Consider the following 20,523-nt stretch of genomic DNA (forward strand, 5'->3'; position numbering starts at 1 on the left):
TCACCGAGCGAGGTGGCGCAGTGGTTAGACACTGGACTCGCATTTGGGAGGACGACGGTTCAATCCCGCGTCCGGCCATCCTGATTTAGGTTTTCCGTGATTTCCCTAAATCACTCCAGGCAAATGCCAGGATGGTTCCTCTGAAAGGGCACGGCCGACTTCCTTTCCCATCCTTCCCTAATTCGATGAGACCGATGACCACGCTGTCTGGTCTCCTTCCACAAACAACCAACCAACCACTAATTACTCCAGTCTGGTCACAAACACACCCATCCCTCAAAGACAGAGCTACCTGTGAAACCAGTCATGCAATCTACAAGTTAAGCTGCAACCACCGTACTGCATTCTACAGGGACATGACAACTAACAAGTTGTCTGTTTGCATGACTGGCCACTGAAAGAGTGTGGCCAAGAAATAGCTGGACCACCCCATTGCTGAGCATGCAGACCAACATGACGTTCTTCATTTCAATGACTGTTTTACAGCCTGTGGTATCTGAATCCTTCCCACAAACACCAGCTTTTCTGAACTGTGTAGATGGGGACTCTCCCTGCAATATGTCCTATGTTACCGTAACCCTCCTGGCCTCAACCTTCATTAATCATTGTCCTTACTCAACTAGCCCCTCCCCTGTTCCTGTTCCATCACTATACAGCTCTCTATTCCACTAACACACACTCAGTCTTTTTATTTCTCTCCTTTTCTGCTACTCCCCTTCTGCTCCCTACCCCCTACCCCCACCTCCCCATCTAACCTCTTGAATGCACCTAGCTGCCCTACCCTCTCTCCACCTTTTCCCTGTACCCTCCTTTCCCCATCCTCCTCCATACCCCCACTACCCCTACTACCTACTACCTACCAGCAGACAGGGGTAGTATTGTCTAGGTGGTGAGGTGTTGCAGTGGATAGTGTTTTCGGTTAGCATGCAGGAGGTCAAGGGTTCAGTTCCGGGTCAAGACATATTTACTTTTATTTGCCAGTTTCATTTTACCACATAACACCTTTTCTTAAGCAACATGCACCCGACATTTACATAGTACATCCCTAACAAAATTTAGTGGATCTGAACATGGCAAAATTAAAATTTGGTACTCATCAATGGAGCTATTGGGGGAAGGTGCATAAAAAACAGGTCTGGAATCTTTTAGCTGCAGTGGTGTGAAAATATTCGCTTCCATGATGAAAACAATTGTACTTCCATTGCTGTGTTCATAGTATGTAAGTGCAAATGTTTTGTAAAAGATCTGCTGTAATTGCTGTATGATGGTTAAGGTGCCAGATACCATACCAAGCAGGCTACATTTAGCAAATAAAAACAAATTCGCCTCAATCCAGAATCAAACCCTATATCTCTGGCATGCTAACCCAAAACACTACCCACTACATCAACTGCACAGCAATGCTCATACTTTCTGACAGAGGTGGTTACCATACACATGTTTACAGTGTTGCCAGATTGCCAATCTTTGATGTCCATTTACTGCCGGAAATATGCACAGGATGAAATTTTAGACAAACATTTTTGTATTGTTAGTATGTGAGGAATCGTGTTGTGATGTCCAGGTGCTCAAATATTTCTTCAGCCTATATGTATACAAATGTGTTTTACTTGCCACAGCCCACCTTGCAGATTTTCAAGCAAATGCTGACTTCCATAACTACAATAACTGAGAAAGCACAGCTCTATATACTCAGCGAACAAAAGGAATAAACACTCAAAGGCATGTGAGCCACTTTGGTGCATAACTTTACACAAGACTGCCAGAACTGAGAAAGCACAGCTCTATATACTCAGCGAACAAAAGGAATAAACACTCAAAGGCATGTGAGCCACTTTGGTGCATAACTTTACACAAGACTGCCAGTCAACATCAGAAAGCTAGAAGATGAAAACAAATTTACAGCAGAATTTTAAAAAATTCTACTCAAACAATGTTTCTACTTTGTAAATGACTATTTAGGCCAATAAAGATTTCTGGGAATGTTTGTATTAAGGCAAAACTGAAAATACCATCTCTCACCCCTAAACCTTTTTTTATTTGCATTAGTAAGGGACAGCTGTTATGTGATGAAAAATCTCTACTATGTATTTTATGAATCTGTATTATTTGGTGTTACTATGTACTATATAATCTTGTATTATTCTGTGTTACTATGAATTGTCAAGCATTTATAGTTTCCTATGAATTTGCATGTACATCTGGACAACATCCACACAATATTTGTTGTCTATGGATGGGGAAAAAAAACAAGTAGCACAAAATGCTTCAGGAACATTAGTTTGTAGAAAACTGGAGGTGTTAAAGTATCTTAAAAATCTCATATTTTGACTATCAAGATCTGCTGATAAATAATTCCTTATTTACTACTAGTTTCAATTTTCAGACTATCTTCTGGTACCAAAATTATTTACAGCAGCCTACATGGCAACATTGCCATGGTGTGAAATAAAATAAAAGCTATTCTGCATTCCTAGTATGCAGAGCACCTCCACTCAAGAAGTTGAAACACAATCATAATAGTATTTGAAGATTAACTGGGGATGACAGCATGAATAATTTGTGAATAAATACCTGGCAATATGAGCAAGCGCCAGAAAACTGATATCATAGAATTCATCAACTGAAAGTGTTTCAGTCCTGTCCATAGCTACTGTAAGCAAAGTGTAAAGGGTGAAGATTATTCATGAGATGAGAACAGAAGCATCCTTGAAAAGGAGAGTGTAGTGTAAGAATCACTGGAATAAATCTTTTATGAACAAATGGTTCAAATGGCTCTGAGCACTATGGGACTCAACTGCCGTGGTCATAAGTCCCCTAGAACTTAGAACTACTTAAAGCTAACTAACCTAAGAACATCACACACACCCATGCCCGAGGCAGGATTCGAACCTGCGACCGTAGCGGTCGTGCAGTTCCAGACTGTAGCGCCTTTAACCGCTCAGCCACTTCGGCCAGCTTTTATGAACAAGACTAATATGTTTTAACAATGCCACTCAGTAAAACTATAAATGTTTGACAATTCAAATGGCTGTATTTTTTGTAATACTGGTACAGGAACATTCACCATGTACTGCGTTCATTACTAGCACTTTCCATCATCTAGCACGGACATTTTAATCCTGTGATCATATGATGATCTGTCAACAAACACATAAACAAGACTGAAAACTTGGCTGAGCTTTTAGGATGCGGTGCCCAGGCAACATATATGGCTTGGATAACACAGTCATGCATATACATGTGATTTTGTTCATCAGTTCAGAATAAGGACATTGACTGAATGTTCAGTAATGTTTTCAGTTTCATTTATGTGCCTGCTGACTGCTCAAGCCTCCACTAAATGGGGAGTGGTTACTTCTATTGCTTCCATTATTTGTATTTCATCCACAGATTTCAAGCATCATATTAACCCTAAAACTAAATATAGTGTTTTTAAGTAAATCCGATTATTAATTCTTTGTGCTAATAGTGTTGCAGACAGCAAATTTCCAAGACAACCCAGAGGGTCAGCTTGACAGGCTGAAGGAGTTACAGCCAGATAAACCATCAATGGTCATGGAATACTGGTCAGGATGGTATGACCACTGGATGCAAGGCAGTCACTCAACTACATCAGTAGAAAGTACGTGTTCAAAATAAACCAATAACATGTGTTAGTTCACTGCTCATTTGTTTCTGATAAGAATGCTGCATGTTCTAACACATAAACAATAAAACAACTTGTTAACAGGTAACATGAAATTATTTCCTATTTTCAGGTGAAAAATTGTAACATACTTGCTGAACGATTTCTTAGAGTTTCAAGTTTAGCTGTAGAATAATTGAAAGGTAAAACTATCAATCCAAAGATTAGTTTGAACACCAAAGTGCTTTAGTAGGCATGACCCAGCCAGTTATGAGGGTGGTGGGGAGGGGGGGGGGGGTTCACCTACAAACCATGGTGCAATTCATCAACATTGTCAGAGATGAAAGTAGTGACTTCAGTGAGGGATAAAAACAGTGATAATAAATAGGTGACAAAATGCATAACAAATACGATTAATGTATAGCCATTGGTCATGAAAGCTCATGATTCATATTTAATTTAAATGCATTGTAAGTGTGAGATTGACTGAAAATAAATTATGGAAAATAGATGGCCCTAATATTGCCAGTACTGATAGAGAGTATCAGTTATTCACTGGTTGGTGGTCAGTGTTGATTACTTCTTGTTACCTAGTTGCTGTAATCTAAAGCATTGAATTTGCACCAAATCAACAGTGGAGAAGAGAGCTAAAAAGAGCATCCAGAATTGCAAAGGGTAATCCTTGGGATAAGCAGGAATTACTATAATGCTTTCAAAGCCAATGGTCAAATGTTATCATACAGTTGAACACTGCCTGATACGTGCAGTACTGGTCAGTGCAGGTTTTGAACGTGACTAAATTAATATATCTTTTTATTTCTGGGTTTTAGTTTTGGGTGTTTAGTTTCCATTGAAATCCCATTTTCATGCAAAATACTTTGACAATTCATGTAGTCATCCCCATCAGATGCTTATAGGAAGTCTTATTTCTGCGAATATTGCCTTGACCAGCTTGGATGCCAGAACACATGTTTGGAGTTGTAGCCAGTGCCAGGGATCACTTTTTGATTCCTAGAAGAACAGCTAATTCCATTATGTTTCAAACACACTGTACAATGAACTAGTATTATTAAAATTACTTTTCTACATGGCACGTATCTAAAACATTGTTTTTTTTTATTAAAAAGCTTTCCGTGATGTCCTGGAGAGGATCATTACATATCCTGCATCCTTCAACCTCTACATGTTCCATGGAGGCACAAGCTTTGGATTCATGAATGGAGCAAATGTTGGTTCTTCATTCCCTACCTATAGTCCAGATGTTAGCAGCTATGGTATGTATGAATCTTTCTTTTTTACACATAGATATTTTATCATATAAAATAACAGTACAATGAAAATAAATATGTTTTCATTATCCAAAATTTAATATTAACAAAAATAATCATTTCCTGAAAACATAATGTAACTGGATAAATAAAAAATCTACTTACCAAGTGATGTCAGGAGAAAACATACATAAAGTTTAAGAAAATGTGCACACTTTCAGATCTCTTCTGGCAGAAGGGTTGAAGGGGAAGAAGAGTGATGAAAGTAGAGGACTGATGAGGTTTAGAAAATGGGGAGAGTTTGGTGAAATCACCCAGGAACCTGGGTCAGGAGAGACTTACCAGATGGGGTTCTCATCCCTGAAAAGTGGACTAACGGTTCTCATTCCTGAAGAGTGGACTAATGGATGCTTATGGGAGTGGGCTTGCAAGAACAGAGGATACGTTAGATGTGTGGTGTTGATCTGTTTAGTTCAGAAGGAACTGGTGTTAAGAGGAGGATCCAAATTGCAGAGTTTCTGAAACAGCTGTTGAATCAACTGGTGTTATGGTTTACACTTCACATCTACACCAAGGAACCCTGTAGACATTATGAAATTACATTGTGAAAACATGTCATTCCTTGGTTTGTTTATTAGAACATAATGCACAAAACACACAGGTGAATTACAGTTTCATTGCTTTGAAAGAGATAAAGTTAACACTGGTTAGTCCTAATTATAACAGTGCACTTTTATGAACATTGTTCTGCCTTGCAGCTTCTGATTGCAGATACTTTCTGGCATCTGATCTGCATTAACTGTATTTCCATCTAGCTAACTAGTTGCCTTGTCATATGAGCTGAACTGAAAATAAGCCACTGGTGTCCAAATTTTGTATTCAGTTTCCTGTGACAAAAGTGGTAATGCAAATTCTCTGAATAAATCAGAACTGTGGAAATTCCTAAAGAGTACAAAAATATTTCATACTTTCATTTATTTTATAGTTTCATTTTTCATGTTTCAGGGGTTAAACAACTAAATTAATGTCATCTAGAGATGTTTGATAATGAGACATGATTTTTGTGATGAGAGCATTAGGTTATGGTATAGTGCATGTTTCTGTTTCAAAAAATTTGTCTTCTGATGCAGGAGATATCTTCACAAGCTATAAAGATGCAAGTAGTAGATTCTAACTTGAACAAGTTGAGCATGCTGAATAGTTTGTATATAATAACAGAACTGCAGCTCTATAACGTATGATGACATCTCCACCATTAGAAGACGAAACAATAGACACAGAAACATATCTTAGATCATGGACTAATGTCCATATAACAAAAATCATCAAGGGTGTTAACACTATCCACAAAAGCCTACAAAGAAAGAAACATTCAGTCACATTCAATCAGTAAGCAGAGGTACTTATGGGTAAACCATTTTCTTGATGTTAAGTATAATGGACTTCAGAACACCTTGATCCTGTAATGACTGTACTTTTGTTTTTTTTTATGTGCTACTATAGTTGTTTTGTATCAGAACTGGTGTCAAGAGAGGAATTGACATAAAATTGAAATCAACATGAGGATCAATTAAAATTTGATTGTTAAAACAACTAGTGGGTCTTGTGATCGATACTTATGAGGACAGTTATGTCAGTCCAATAACATACTGACACTCATGCATATGGGCTCCCTCCCTCCCCCCCCTCCCCCCCACTTCCTCCCATACCTCTCTCCATTCCCAAAGAAAAAGTAGTGTCCATAGTGCAAGCCAATTGCACTAACTGTCCAGCGCATAGTATCTTCCCATGGTAAGACTTTGGGCCTCTGTTCCCTATAGAGGATTACATCATGAATTTAATATAACCAGCCAGTAATGAATGAACAGTTGTTTTTCATCTCTGATTTATTCCAGAAGCAACCAGTTTTGACATTCCTTTATGCCATCATCAGGTTCTCTATGTAAAATAGTGGATGAGCTTATACTGCCAGACAAAATATCATGCAAAAGCAAATCAGCATATGTAACATGGCTAGACACTCATAAAGAAATTGAGCAAAATTTTGAATTTGAGTATCACTACCTACTTCCAGACTAAGCAGATCCAACAATGTTTCATTTTTCACCAAATGGTGATGGCATTTTACAGTAATGAAACACAATTCAAGTTTGTTGTCCTCCTTTGGAGAAATGTTGTTAATAATACAACAATGCAGACTTTCATTCCCTTGAGTGTCCACTGTGTATGAATACTATCAGTCACTTGACAGACTTGGACATCTTATTGCTCAATACGTTACCATCCACGGGCACAGAAAACACAACTTCATGCAACATGGTAGGCTATAGCACACAGTTATTATGCATACCTCATTACAAAAGTCCTTGCTGAGTGATTTCTGAAAGTAGAAAAAGAACCTGCACATATTAAGCAGTTGATCAGTGTTAGTGATCAGATGGAATTTTCTTCTCGGCAGTATAAGTAGTGTGCTTATTTTCTAACAGGTGATTTTACTAGATTGTTAATATTTCATTCAAGAATGCTCTCATGTCATAAATCTGTCAGAAATTAGAAACTGTTATCTGAATATACGTGCTGGTGATTGTAATTTCTAATACATGGCACTACCTATGAAGTCATGAGCAAAGAAATTTTACAGCATTTATTATTTGATTTCAGATTATGATGCACCACTTTCTGAGGCTGGTGATTACACAGATAAATACACAGCAGTGCAAGAGCTTTTGGAACAATATGCACCCAGGAAATTCCTCAAAGCAGAAGCTCCAAAAGAGAGTGATAAACTGGCATATGCTGATGTTCCACTTGTTGGACAGTTGAGTTTGGATGAATTAGCTGCACAAGTGGTAATCTTATCTCCTTTTACTTTTGTCATTATCTTAAATGTAGCCTCAGATGAAAGAAATACAGCAACCAATTTTAATATCATTAACCATCCATCAAATATGTCTGTTGGATTTAGTTTCTTGCTAAGGCATTACTGTCACAAGAGTTAAATTAAATAAAAAGAAAGAAAAAAAAGATAAAATGTAGCATAACTCACATTACCACTCAGTCCTACGTTTTCATAGTACAGCAGAATATGCAATCATTAACAAACTTTTTGGACTAAGAATATTATATCTTTGATAGGAAAAAATGATGAAAAGTAGCCAATGAGTCACTGCTACATGGTGTGTAGACACATATACTATTATACTGTTTTAACTAATTTAGAGGGACTTTTCTCTAGTTTAAATACACAGTCTTCCACTTATAACCACACACCATGGCAATGATGACACTGATCAGTTACAATTGGCATCTGGTAACTAGGAAGGGGTAAGGAGGACATGTGGAGGGAATGGGAGGCAGTTGAGATGAAAACAGGAGCATTTGGGGGACCACAGTAAAACAAAGAATAGAGAAAGTGACAATTACAAAACTGAGTGGGGGTGGGGGAAGAATTTTATACATATAGAAGTTGAAAAAATTGTGTTGCTCATATGGGAGGTGTTTCATCAATAAGCACCTCTCAAATCGCCCTGTAAATGCACATTTTGAAGAAAACAGTGGTCAGACTACTGGTGGAGCAGCCATTAGACCAATATCAAAACAATTGCAAGAACTGAGGCCAAAGAAGGTTCATCAATAAGCACCTCTCAATGTCTCTTTGAAATACACACTTGAAAGAACGCAGTGTTGAGAGACTTAAGGATGTAATTCCAGGTGACATTAATGTTATTTCAATGGGTCTTTTTTTTTAACTTTTCCAGTATATAGACAACTATAATAATGTCTGAAATCATTTGAGTTACATAAAGGCTTAGTAAAAAGTAGGAGTTGAATAATGCTGTCTTTCAAAGCAGTTGCATCTCTCCTAATATATGTATACATTATATAAAAAATAATCTAGAAGTAATTCTTATAATATTGTCTATGTGAGTAGATTAGACGTATTCTCATTTTGTTGGTGGTATACTTTACACAAGTTTCTGACAGTGGCTGCTTCTACCTGTTGATGTATAATTTTACTCGTAGTACATCTCTGAAGCATCTCCTTTGAGAGAGGATTTACAATACACAATGAGTAAATGAACAAATGAATTTCCTAAATCACCCAAGCAAGTTTCATGGGTTTCCTTATGCAAAGCCGAGAGGTTTATTTCCCAAGTGTTTGTTTTTAGATACAGATGTATGTGCAAAAGCACAATGATATGCTGCATATAAATTAAATTAATTTATCTCTGTGAGACCGCATTACTTACTTGGAAAGGTAATGCACTGTGACAACTAAACAACACTGTTAAAGGACACATAATCCTCACCAGCTATCTGTTGATGCCCCAAGTGAACCATACAACTTGGAAGACCTATTTACAGGAAAACAAATCAATAGAAATTTTAATTTTTATCTTTAGCACATATCTGCGTAGCTATATCTTTAGCACAGTCTTCTGAAAGCTTTTGCACTAAGAGCTGGAATACAACCGAAAAATCAAGATTACACATTGTATTAATTCATTTTATGAGAAAGAAACTGGTTTTTAAGCCATCAACCATGTTTTTTCTTGATAAAAACAATAACTTCTGCTTTTTTGTGGTGAGTTATTGGCCTGTTCTTACCTTTAGACAGTAAAAATTCAGTACTGCTGATTAGCACATTAAAGATTTTCTCAAGTGGAATCTCCTTTTGTGTAGCAGATATGCCAATAATAATGGTAAAATTATACAATTTATTTATTAAAACAGGAAGAACATAGTAAAACTATTCATCATAATGTCAAGATAAATATACATTGATAGAGTTTGTTCGCAAATGAAGCCCACTGCCTCAAATTGTGGAAATTTCTGGAAGGAACATGACTGTGGGAGTTTGCACTTGGGAGGCTGTGTGGTTGTGTGTGAGGCAGTGGATGACTGTATAATTTATGATTTTTTATTACAAATATATACCAGAATTCTTTTGCAAGTGATACCAGATATATTAATGTTTTTAGGATTCTGGGGATCATGTTGATGCAACTGATGTTATGCCTATGGAACTTCTTGACATCAACAATGGCAATGGACAAAGTTATGGTTTTGTGCTTTACCGAAAGAGTGGTGTAACAATTGGAGAGAGCTCAGTGTTACAAATTATTGGTAATGTCCGAGATCTTGCAGTAGTTCTTGTTGATGGAGAAAGTAAAACTGAACCACTGACGTCAACTGATCAGTTGAACAACTTCGGTTTTTGGGAGCAAAGGTAATGAATACTATTTGTTCACTCTAAGAAGAAGACTCCTAGTCCAGTGACCAATGGGAGCAGTTTTTTCGATAGAATTCAAGTGGTCTTGGTCAGTTCTGCAAGCTTTCTTAGTGTAGCCAGTCTGTCACCCTTAGCTACCATATGATGCTGTGTTCATTTTGTCTATGTACATGCTCATATACCAGAGGAGCAGACATAACTTGCAGAGTTAAATGTCACAGAAACAATGTATGGAATTCAGTTTGAAATAGTAAACTTTTGTCGATATCTTTGTTGGACATATTGTCTGCATGCAGTATTGACAGCTAAGGTTGGTAGCAACCAGAAACTAGAGATATTGGATTGAAGTCATACACCATCTTCTGACTTCTATCTAAGCAATGACTCCCAAAGCCAATGCACAATCAGTCTTCTTAGAGTGGACAGTTAACATTTAAACCTTTGTCAGTCTCAAAATGAAAACATTTTCATCTATTTGACAACATTTATTAACATAAGGGCTTAATTTTTATGTGCAGTTATTCTTTTGTGATCAAGTAAAATCCATTCAGTTCTTCTTTGATCGCACATTTTTGAACATTTCAATAGAGTTTCGCTGAGTTTCCTATACATATCAGCATTGCCTGTCTTTTAAGTACTGAAAGTTAATCTGCCTGCCATTCTTCAAAGGCTGGTTAATATGTCTAATAATTATTTTTTCATTATGAAAATATCATCACAAAATCACATGATTTTGTCATCATTGTTTAAATAATATTCCTACCTGAAATCCTTACAGTAACGCCAGCACAACGCTGAGTGCAGATGCCAGTGCATCACACACACTGGACATCCTAGTTGAGAACTGGGGACGCAATAACTATGGAAGCCTTAACAGTGGTGCTTTTGATCAGAAGAAAGGAATTGTGTCAGGACCTGTACTGATTGATGGGACAGCTCTCTCAGACTGGCAAATATTTGCTCTTCAGTTCAAGAAGAAGTGGCTTCAGAGGTGAGTCTAAAAGTGATTGCACTTTCATGGAACATATGCTATCACAAAACTCAGCCGTTGGACACAGAAGATAATCACATGTCCATATAAATGGAGTTTAAAAAAAAAAAAAAAAAAAAAAAAAAAGTTGTGAAGTTATTATTGTGAAATTGAGTTTCTATAACTTTTCAGTAGTAATAATTAATAATTGTATAAACTTTTAGTAGATAAAATATTTTTAGGCTAATATCTGTGTCCAGTGATTAACACTGAATGAAATTAAGCTTAATGAGAATATCAGACAGGTAGATACTAGAGATGTTAAAATACCACAAGATTCTTGTAGAAGTCCAGTGAAAAATAATGTTAGTATATCACAAAATTCTCATAAAAGCACAGTGAAAAATAATATTAGTATATTGCATCAGAATTCCAGGGGATTAAAAAACAATGTATATGAGCTTCTTGTTTGTTTAGCAGATTTAGAAACTGAGGGTGGAATGAATGTAAGGTACTATGCCTGTCTGAACATCATTTAGTCACAGATATGGAAAAGGTAAATGTATGTGGGTATAAGCCTTCAGCACATGTAGGTAGAGACATCATTGAGAGAGAAGAAGTTGTGATATGTGTTAATATTTATAATGGTGAGAAAAATTTAGTAATTAAAAATTTTGGTGTAGAGCAACATATAGAAGCATGTGCCTGTGAGCTTAAAGTAAATAATGATGCTTTTGTAATTGTAGATGTGTATAGGTCCCCATTGGGAAATTTTCAGCTTTTTTTGAAAAACTTGGATTCTTTGTTGTGCTATCTGTCAGACAGAGGGGAGAAAATTATTATCTGTGGGGATACCAGTGTAGATTTTCTGAAAACATCTGATAGAAAGTTTTACCTTGCAGCATTACTTGGTTCTTTCAATTTGCCATCAGTTACTGATTTTTCTGCTAGGGTGGTAGAGGGAAGCAGCAAATTGCTAGAAAATGTTTTCATAGACCACAATAAATTTAATCAGGTAAAAACTTTTCCTGTGAAGAATGGTCTGTCTGATCATGATGCACAGCTAGTTACAGTATATGACATAGCTCCATACAGTAATGCAAAACAGTCCACCAAAATAGTGTGTTCAATTAAAGATTTAACAATTGCAGATTTTAGGAAGATCTTACAACAGTTAGACTGGGATGAAGTGTACAGGGAACCTGATGGTAATTTAAAATGTAACCTATTTCATGATACCTGTATGAGTATATTTGAAAACAGTTTCCCTAAGAAAGCAGTGAAATATAATTGTAAGAAACCATTTTTGTGTATTGGTTTAATTACAGCCAGTTTCAACTTGTCAGGGAACACACCATCTTTGAGAATACAGTTTATTAGATGAACTAGTGGTTTCATTAGTTCATGGTTGCATTTCTTCAATCACTATGGAGAAATTTCATCTTATCCTGCTGATATTTTGATTCTGAGGCTATCAATAAGCTGCAGCATGTCAAATGTGCTTACTGCAGGTTCTGTTTGTTATTGAACTCAAATATACGCTGAATATCCTGTTTCGTAGAGACATCATTTTTGACAGTATCTATGAAGTGACTATTAAAAGTAATGCTGACTAAAAGGGGTTCAGAGATATCATCATTATTCACAGTTAATTGTGAATTATTAATTTTAGTTTCTGTTTAATTGTTTCTGATTTTATTTACAATTGGCCACAAAGTATTTGAAACATTATCTGGACCTTGTATCTGTTGGATGATTCTTTCTGAATTTAATCTCCTGACTTTTTGGGGTACTTATATTTGTACTGCTTGTAGAGTTCTTTATGTAACTCAGAGTTAGTCAGTCTGCGTAAGCTATATATGTTTTCCATTTTTTCTTTCAGATTTTTTTTTTTTAAAAAAAGAATCTTATGGCACAGGTTTTAATTTTGAAGGAAGATTTTTATAGATACTCACTTTTTTTAATGACATGGCTCTATTTAAGTGCTCAGTCAGAATTTCTGTGAACATGTTCCATTTATTGTTGACCCCATGGGCAGTCATAACTGATTCTCATGATTCCTGGCTTAGATTAGATTAGTATTTCGTTCCATAGATCCGTGTTGAGGAGATCCTCATGGATGTGGAACATGTCACTTTTTTTTTTTTTTTTTGAAAAAACTGATATAACAATACTAATAGTATGAATATATACAATACATCATTTGTTTCTATTAAAAAATTCGTCAATGGAGTAGAAGGAGTTGGCCACTAGTAAGTCTTTCAGGCTCCTTTTAAACTGATCTTTATTTGTAACTAAACTTTTTTATGTTTGCTGGCAAATTATTGAAGATGAGTGTTCCTGAGTAGTGGACCCCTTTTTGAACTAAAGTAAGTGCTTTTAAGTCCTTGTGCAGATAATTTTTGTTCCTGGTATTGTATGTATGAACTGAGCTGTTTGTTGGAAAAAGAGATATATTATTTAGGACAAATTTCATTAAGGAGTAAATATACTGAGAGGTAGTAGTTAGTATACCCAGTTCTTTGAAGAGGTTTCTACAAGACGTCCGTGAATTTACTCCACAAATAATACGTATTACACCCTTTTGGACTCTGAAAACTTTTGTTTGACTTGAAGAGTTACCCCAAAATATTATACCATATGACATTATGGAATGAAAGTAGGCAAAGTATGCAAGCTTTTTCACTTTTATGTCGCCTATGCCTGCTAACACTCGAATTGCAAATACAGATTTGTTAAGGCGTTTCTGCAGTTCTGTGGTGTGCTCCTCCTAACTGAATTTATTATCAAGTCGTAATCCCAGGAATTTAAGACTGTCAGCCTCTTCTATCTGCTCTTCTTCGTACTTTATGCATATCTGGGTGGAAACCTCTTACATGTTCTGAACTGCATATAGTGAGTCTTTTCAAAGTTTAATGTCAGTGAGTTGGCTTTAAACCATTTATTAATAGCCATGAAAATATCATTAGCAGATCTTTTTAGGACTACACTTAACAAACTATTTATTGCAATACTTGTGTCATCTGCAAACAAAACGAACTCTGCTTCTGGCAGTGTAACTGATGAGAGAAAATTAATGTACACAAGAAAAAGCAATGGCCCTAAGATGGATCCTTGTGGGACACCACATGTAATTTCTCCCCATTCTGATGATGACTGATGACTTAATTCACTAGTCTCTTACACTGACACCCTTTGTTTCCTGTTAGCGAGGTATGACTTGAACCATTTTGCAGCACTGCCCGTGACACCATAGAAGTCTAATTTATTTAAAAGGATGTTGAGGTTTACACAATCGAATGCCTTTGACAAATCACAGAAAATACCTGCTGCTTGTAACTTGTTATTTAATGAATTAAGTACATTTTCACTGTAGGCATAAATAGCCTTTTCGATATCAGAACCCTTCAGAAATCCAAACTGTGTTCTTGATAATATGTTATTTGTGTTCAGATGGTTGAGAAGCTGCCTGTACATTACTTTTTCTAAAATTTTTGAAAATGCTGGCAAAAGTGAAATCGGTCTGTAGTTTGATGGCATCTCTTTTTCCCCTTTCTTGAATAGAAGCTTAACATCTGCATATTTCAGCCAGTCAGAAAATGTCCCACTTATAATTGACTGGTTTACAAGTAACTTAGAATTGTACTAAACTCACAAGAACATGCCTTAATTAACTTTGTTGATATTTCATCGTAACCACTAGAATGCTTTGTTTTTAAAGATTTTATTATGGAAGTCATTTCTTTTGGTGAAGTGAGTGACATATTCATGTACCTGACGCTATTTGTAAAGGCTAGTTTCAGATATTCAAGGGCATTATTTACTGACCCTGACAATCCCATTCTATTAGTAATGGATATAAAGTACTTGTTAAATAGATTTGCCACACTATGCGCATCGGTTACTAATGTGTCATCTACCCTTAGTGCTATTCGCTGCCGGCCATGGTGGTCTAGCGGTTCTGGCGCTGCAGTCCAGAACCGCAGGACTGCTACGGTCACAGGTTCGAATCCTGCCTCGGGAATGGGTGTGTGTGATGTCCTTAGGTTAGTTAGGTTTAAGTAGTTCTAAGTTCTAGGGGACTTGTGACCTAAGATGTTGAGTCCCATAGTGCTCAGAGCCATTTGAACCATTTTTTTTGCTATTTGCTCCTGTTCCTTTCTGGTTCTACCAGTCTCCTCTTTCACTATATCCCATATTGTTTTTATTTTGTTCCCTGAAATTGCTATCTTCTTCTCGTAGTGAATTTGTTTAGATGTCAGAATTACTTTTTTTAATATTTTACAGTATTCCTTGTATTTAGCTAAATCATCAGCATTGGAGCTATTATTGGTCGACAGATACTTTTCCTTTTTGTCTTACAGGAAATCTTTATTCCTTGTGTGATCCATGGTTTTATTATAGACTTCTGTTTAATTTGAGTAACATTTAGAGGAAAACAGTTTTCAAACATGGTACTGACATTATTCATGAATGTATTATATTTTTCATTCATGTCATGAGCACTATAAACATCTTTCCAGTTCATATTTTGAGCAGTTTTCTAAAACACTCAATTTTTGGTTGATTGAATACTCTCCTGTACTCAGATTTGGCAGTCTTGATAATCTGCTTAGAATTTACATCTAAAACAAGGAGCTGCACGTCATGATCTGATAGTCCATTTATTACAGGTTTTATGATATGATTTTGTTCCTTTGACTTGTCTATTAAAATGTTATCAATGACTGTCCCTGAGGATTTAGTGATCCTAGTTGGAAAGTTTACAGTGCGAGTTAGATTGAAAGACAACATTACTAACTGCAGTAAACGTTTACTGGAAGATTTCATTAGAAAATCTGTATTAAAGTCACCAGCAATCAAAATTTCTTTGTTTCTTCCTGTTAAATAACCCAAAAGAGCTTCTAGATGATTTATGAATAGATTATAATTTCCTGCAGGTGCTCGGTAAATAGTTACTATTATATAGGATCTGTTATGGAACTCTACTTCTGTTGCACATGCTTCTAGATGCTGCTCTAAACAGAATTTATTAATGTCAATGTTCTTGAATTTATGGCAGTTTTTAATAAATGTGGCAACTCCTCCTCCATCCATATCTACTCTTCAGAAGTAGGAAGCTAGCTTAAATCCTGAAATGTCTAACATATCTATACCAGTGGTCACTTGATGTTCAGAGAGGCAGATTATGTCAATTTGGTTAGATGAATTCATTTCATTGATACAAATGAGTAGTTCATCAACTTTATTTCTGAGTCCCGGAATGTTCTGGTGTAATAAAGATAACTGATACTGCATACTAATGGGATTATAACTGCTTTGGTGAAGATGAACTGGCAGTTTCTGATTAATTTCTGTTAAACATTGTTTAAATGGAGGCTGTATGCTAAAATCTGACTCCTGTTCATCTGTTTTCTCAAACTGAGTGTGTCTGCCAACCTCTCTTAAAACTCGTTTTCTATCCTCCTTCCCTATCCTAAAAAAGGCATCCCTCTGACACCCGTGATCACTGGTATTTTACCACTTGTGCCAGTGTCCCCCCTTAAGTTTTCTGCAATCAACCCAGACAGTTTTCCCTTCTCTTTCCTATTGAGGTGAAGGCCATGCCTAGTGTAGTCCCACCTATCAATAGGTCTTAGTGTAGCAATGTTGTTTGCAGATAATATTCACTTGTGCTCCTATACTTTTCTTGGTTTGAATTTGACATTACATTTTAGCACTAGTGCTGAGAAGTGGCCATTTATGATGTCTGTTGAGATGGTGTGGTCATAATTTGTCATTACATGATCAATTGAACTACTATGTGGTTAGCTATTCTGGTGGGTACTAGTCCAAGAAGCTCTTTAGCCCCATAAGACAGGATACAGACTGTAAAACATATGCTTTACTGACCATTATGTAAAGTGTTGATGTTCACATCTCCCAGTATGACAAGATTTGCACTTCTACAACCTGACATTAATTTACTTAAAACTCCACCAAGTTATTTCAGGAAAGCATCAATATATCCACAGAGGGATCTATATACACCTATGACATATAAAGGAACACTTCAAAATGTGAGTTTAAGAGCTGCAATTTTGAAATATTTGTCAATCCAGTTATGAACTTACATTTTATTGAGTAGATGACAACACCAGCACATTTATTATGTGTTCTACAGTAGAACATAGCTAGGTTGTAGGCTTCTAATTTGCAATATTGAATGTTGTCCACTGTTTTCTGATGTTCTGTTACTGTTACTATATGTGGAGATAGACCTCTGATAAATAAATCAAAGGCAACACCACCTCATATATTATGTGTTGTAAAGCAGAACATAGCTAGGTTGTAGCCTTCTACTTTGCAATATTGAATGTTGTCCACTGTTTTCTGGTGTTCTGTAACTATTACTATATGTGGAGATAGACAAGTGCTAAATGATTCAAAGGCATCTCTTGCTGAGCTGCATCAAACAAGTCTTCAGACTTAGAGAACAACAGCAAACAATAACAATAGTAAATTAATAATATTCATTTATCCAGAATGACTTTACAGTCTTAGATGTTGTCATTTCTTTGTACACTCACATAAATAAAATCATACCACAGATATAAGGGAATATACTGTATATAAAAACAGATTAAATGTTGTAGCTCAGATATGTTTTAATTAATACCTGTTTTAATTTTTTCTTATGTTGTTTCCTATCATTCATTAAACTGATAAAGAAATGTCTTCCAGCAGCAAGTGGGCTGCGATCACTAGCATTTTAGTACACAGTATTATACAACAATTGTTTCTGGTGTGTGTAGTGTGAGAATGAATGTCTCTATTCATTATGCTGTGTTACTGTATTAAGAACAAACACAGAACTCACAATAAACTATAGCTAATGAAATGATTTGCCTTTTCTTTTCCCTTGGAATGATTTCAATTTCTGTTGGAGGTTTATTATGAAAATCTTCTCCCTAAAGATACATGATAATGTCCAATAAAATAGAATTACTCTTGTTATTACCTACCAGTTATTCACAAAATATGAAAGGACTCCATCTACATTGGAGCACATACAATTTGTTCTAGTTTGACTGGATGGCAGCCAATTGGAGATTCAGTCAATGGTCCTGTATTGATTCGTGCTACCTTCGATGTGGATTCTGCACCACGTGACACTTTCATTAATATGAGTGACTGGGGGAAAGGATCAGTCTTCATTAATGGTTTCCCCCTTGGTCGCTACTTCAATCTTGGCCCTCAGAGAACATTATATGTGCCTGCTCCATTGCTTGTACAAGGGTCAAATGAGGTAAGTACAAGTGAACCAGTAAAATGCAATAAAATATTGTAAATTGGTAATGCTTAAAATTATATTCTATTATCAAATAGATCTAATTTATTTGGAACATTCTTTATGGGTACTGTAGTGTTCACTAACATTGAGTGGCTACACAGACTAGACCACTGGGAACCGAACCGCACAATAAGCCTGGGTTCAATGTGGGGCAGCAGCGGGCTGACTGCTGTGGCCTGTTGTGGGGTTGTGAACCACTGAGGGCAATGGTGGGACAAAGCCTCTCCGTCATTTCTAGGTCCGTGGTTTAATACATACATGCCAACATACATACATACATACATACATACATACATACACACAATGGTTTGTGGACAGTAACATTCCTGAAATGGGCATGCATGCCAAGAGTTCTAACCTGAACAAAATGGAACAGCTTTGGGATGAGTTAGAATAACAACTTTGCTCCAGATCCCAGCATTCAACATCACCACCTCCTCCGGTTTCAGCTCTTGAGGAAAAATGGGCTGCCACGCCTCCACAAACATTCAGAGACTTCATTTAAAGTGTCCACAGCAGAGTTCAAGCCATCACAAAAGTGAAGGGAGGACACACTTCATACTAATGTCCACTAATAGGTGTCCAAGTAGTTTTCATCATATAGTTTAGCTTAGGGTAACGTTATTGCTTTAGATGAATAAATCTTTCTCTAATTTCTAAAACTGAGCTAAAATTAAAATAATTCTTATTTACTCAATAATCTACATAAAATAATAGGATAGCATTACCTACTGATTCAAATGATATCCTTTATCAAATAGTAATTTGACAGAAGTGAAGACTTTGACACATATAACAGAAAATTTTGTTTAATTCTGTCATTCATCTTTGTCATCTTTTAGTGCTTTATTTACTCTATGGCAGAGTAGTTTAAAAACGAGTTTGTTACTCATAATAATATACTTACACTGTGAATTTTCTACTTTTCAGATACTCATATTTGAACTCTACACGCCTGCTACAAAAGTGGTATTCAGTGACTCACCAATTCTAGGCTAAATAGAATAAATTACAATTTGTACAATTTATAAATATAATTGATGAAATAAATCTCTATAGCCAGTAAATGCTTTTTTAGTTATTACTGCAAGAAAAAGATGTGTTTTCATCAGATAAACATACATAAGTATGGTTTGTAAATTAAGGTCTGACATGAGCTCTGGATTGATTTTCCTGCAATTAATGTATAACAGCTGAACATGAGCACTACATCTTTGCATTTATCTAAAATACAGCCAAAGTGGAAAATGAGCATGTCCTTTAAAGAGTCTAAAATGCTGAGCACTAACAAATCCATTTCTGTTCAAAAACTTTGAAAGTTTTCTGATGAAACATGCTTACCACTGGTTCTCATCAAATAGCTTAGTCCTGTATGTTACAAAAACCAATGAAACAAATTAACATGTCTTACAGGTATTAGAAGTAGAGATCAATGGAAATATATTGAATGAACTGTGGTTTACTAGTCCCATAACATTTGATTAGAGTACAAGAGACACATCCAGAAATGAATAATACAACTCCATTGATATAAACTTATAGTTAATAAGACAGAGCAGTATTACAACATTTAATACAACTTCATTTTTGTAAACTTATTGTCAATAAGACAGAGCAGTATTTAAATGTTAATGAAACATTTTGCAGAAAAACAGGTACATTTACACAACAAGACGAGTGTTAAGCTAAATTCTGCTCAAATATTCAGTTCATCCTTTATGAAATCTTCATCTGAGTAGTAGCTTTGCTGAAGTAGAGTATCTTTTTCCACTGAATCTAGTTTCATACTCAAAATGTACTTGACTTTTAATTTGGTGTAAATTTTCATTCTTATATAGGGCTTCTGGGGTAGTCTAAAATGTAAGTTTACACAATAAGCAGGATCTTTATTTCTCATACTTTATGAATGATCAAAACAATTTTCCATTAATAAATCTAAATTGCTTTGTAAAAAAAATGATATCGTAGATGTATAGGGAGGGTACTGTTAACAACTTCAGGCATTTAAATAATGGGTAACATGATTTTCTTGTATGTACAAGACACCTGTTTCTAAAGATTATTATCTGTAGTTTCAGTATGCAGAATGTC

General features: G+C 35.9%; 1 protein-coding gene across 1 annotated transcript in view; it reads left to right on the forward strand.

The window, feature by feature from the left end:
• LOC126092165 (beta-galactosidase-1-like protein 2) overlaps nt 1-19,495 on the forward strand; it is an 81,310-nt gene extending 61,815 nt beyond the window's left edge. Inside the window, exons 6-12 of the mRNA XM_049907639.1 lie at nt 3,473-3,625; nt 4,756-4,902; nt 7,558-7,745; nt 9,879-10,126; nt 10,908-11,120; nt 18,165-18,387; nt 19,363-19,495. Of these exons, the coding sequence (XP_049763596.1) occupies nt 3,473-3,625; nt 4,756-4,902; nt 7,558-7,745; nt 9,879-10,126; nt 10,908-11,120; nt 18,165-18,387; nt 19,363-19,431 (1,241 nt within the window). The 3' untranslated portion in view covers nt 19,432-19,495. The remainder of the gene's footprint in view (nt 1-3,472; nt 3,626-4,755; nt 4,903-7,557; nt 7,746-9,878; nt 10,127-10,907; nt 11,121-18,164; nt 18,388-19,362) is intronic.
• Nucleotides 19,496-20,523: the final 1,028 nt, after the last annotated feature.

The sequence above is a fragment of the Schistocerca cancellata genome, chromosome 7 (genome assembly GCF_023864275.1).
Source record: "Schistocerca cancellata isolate TAMUIC-IGC-003103 chromosome 7, iqSchCanc2.1, whole genome shotgun sequence".
Taxonomy (NCBI): Eukaryota; Metazoa; Arthropoda; class Insecta; order Orthoptera; family Acrididae; genus Schistocerca; species Schistocerca cancellata.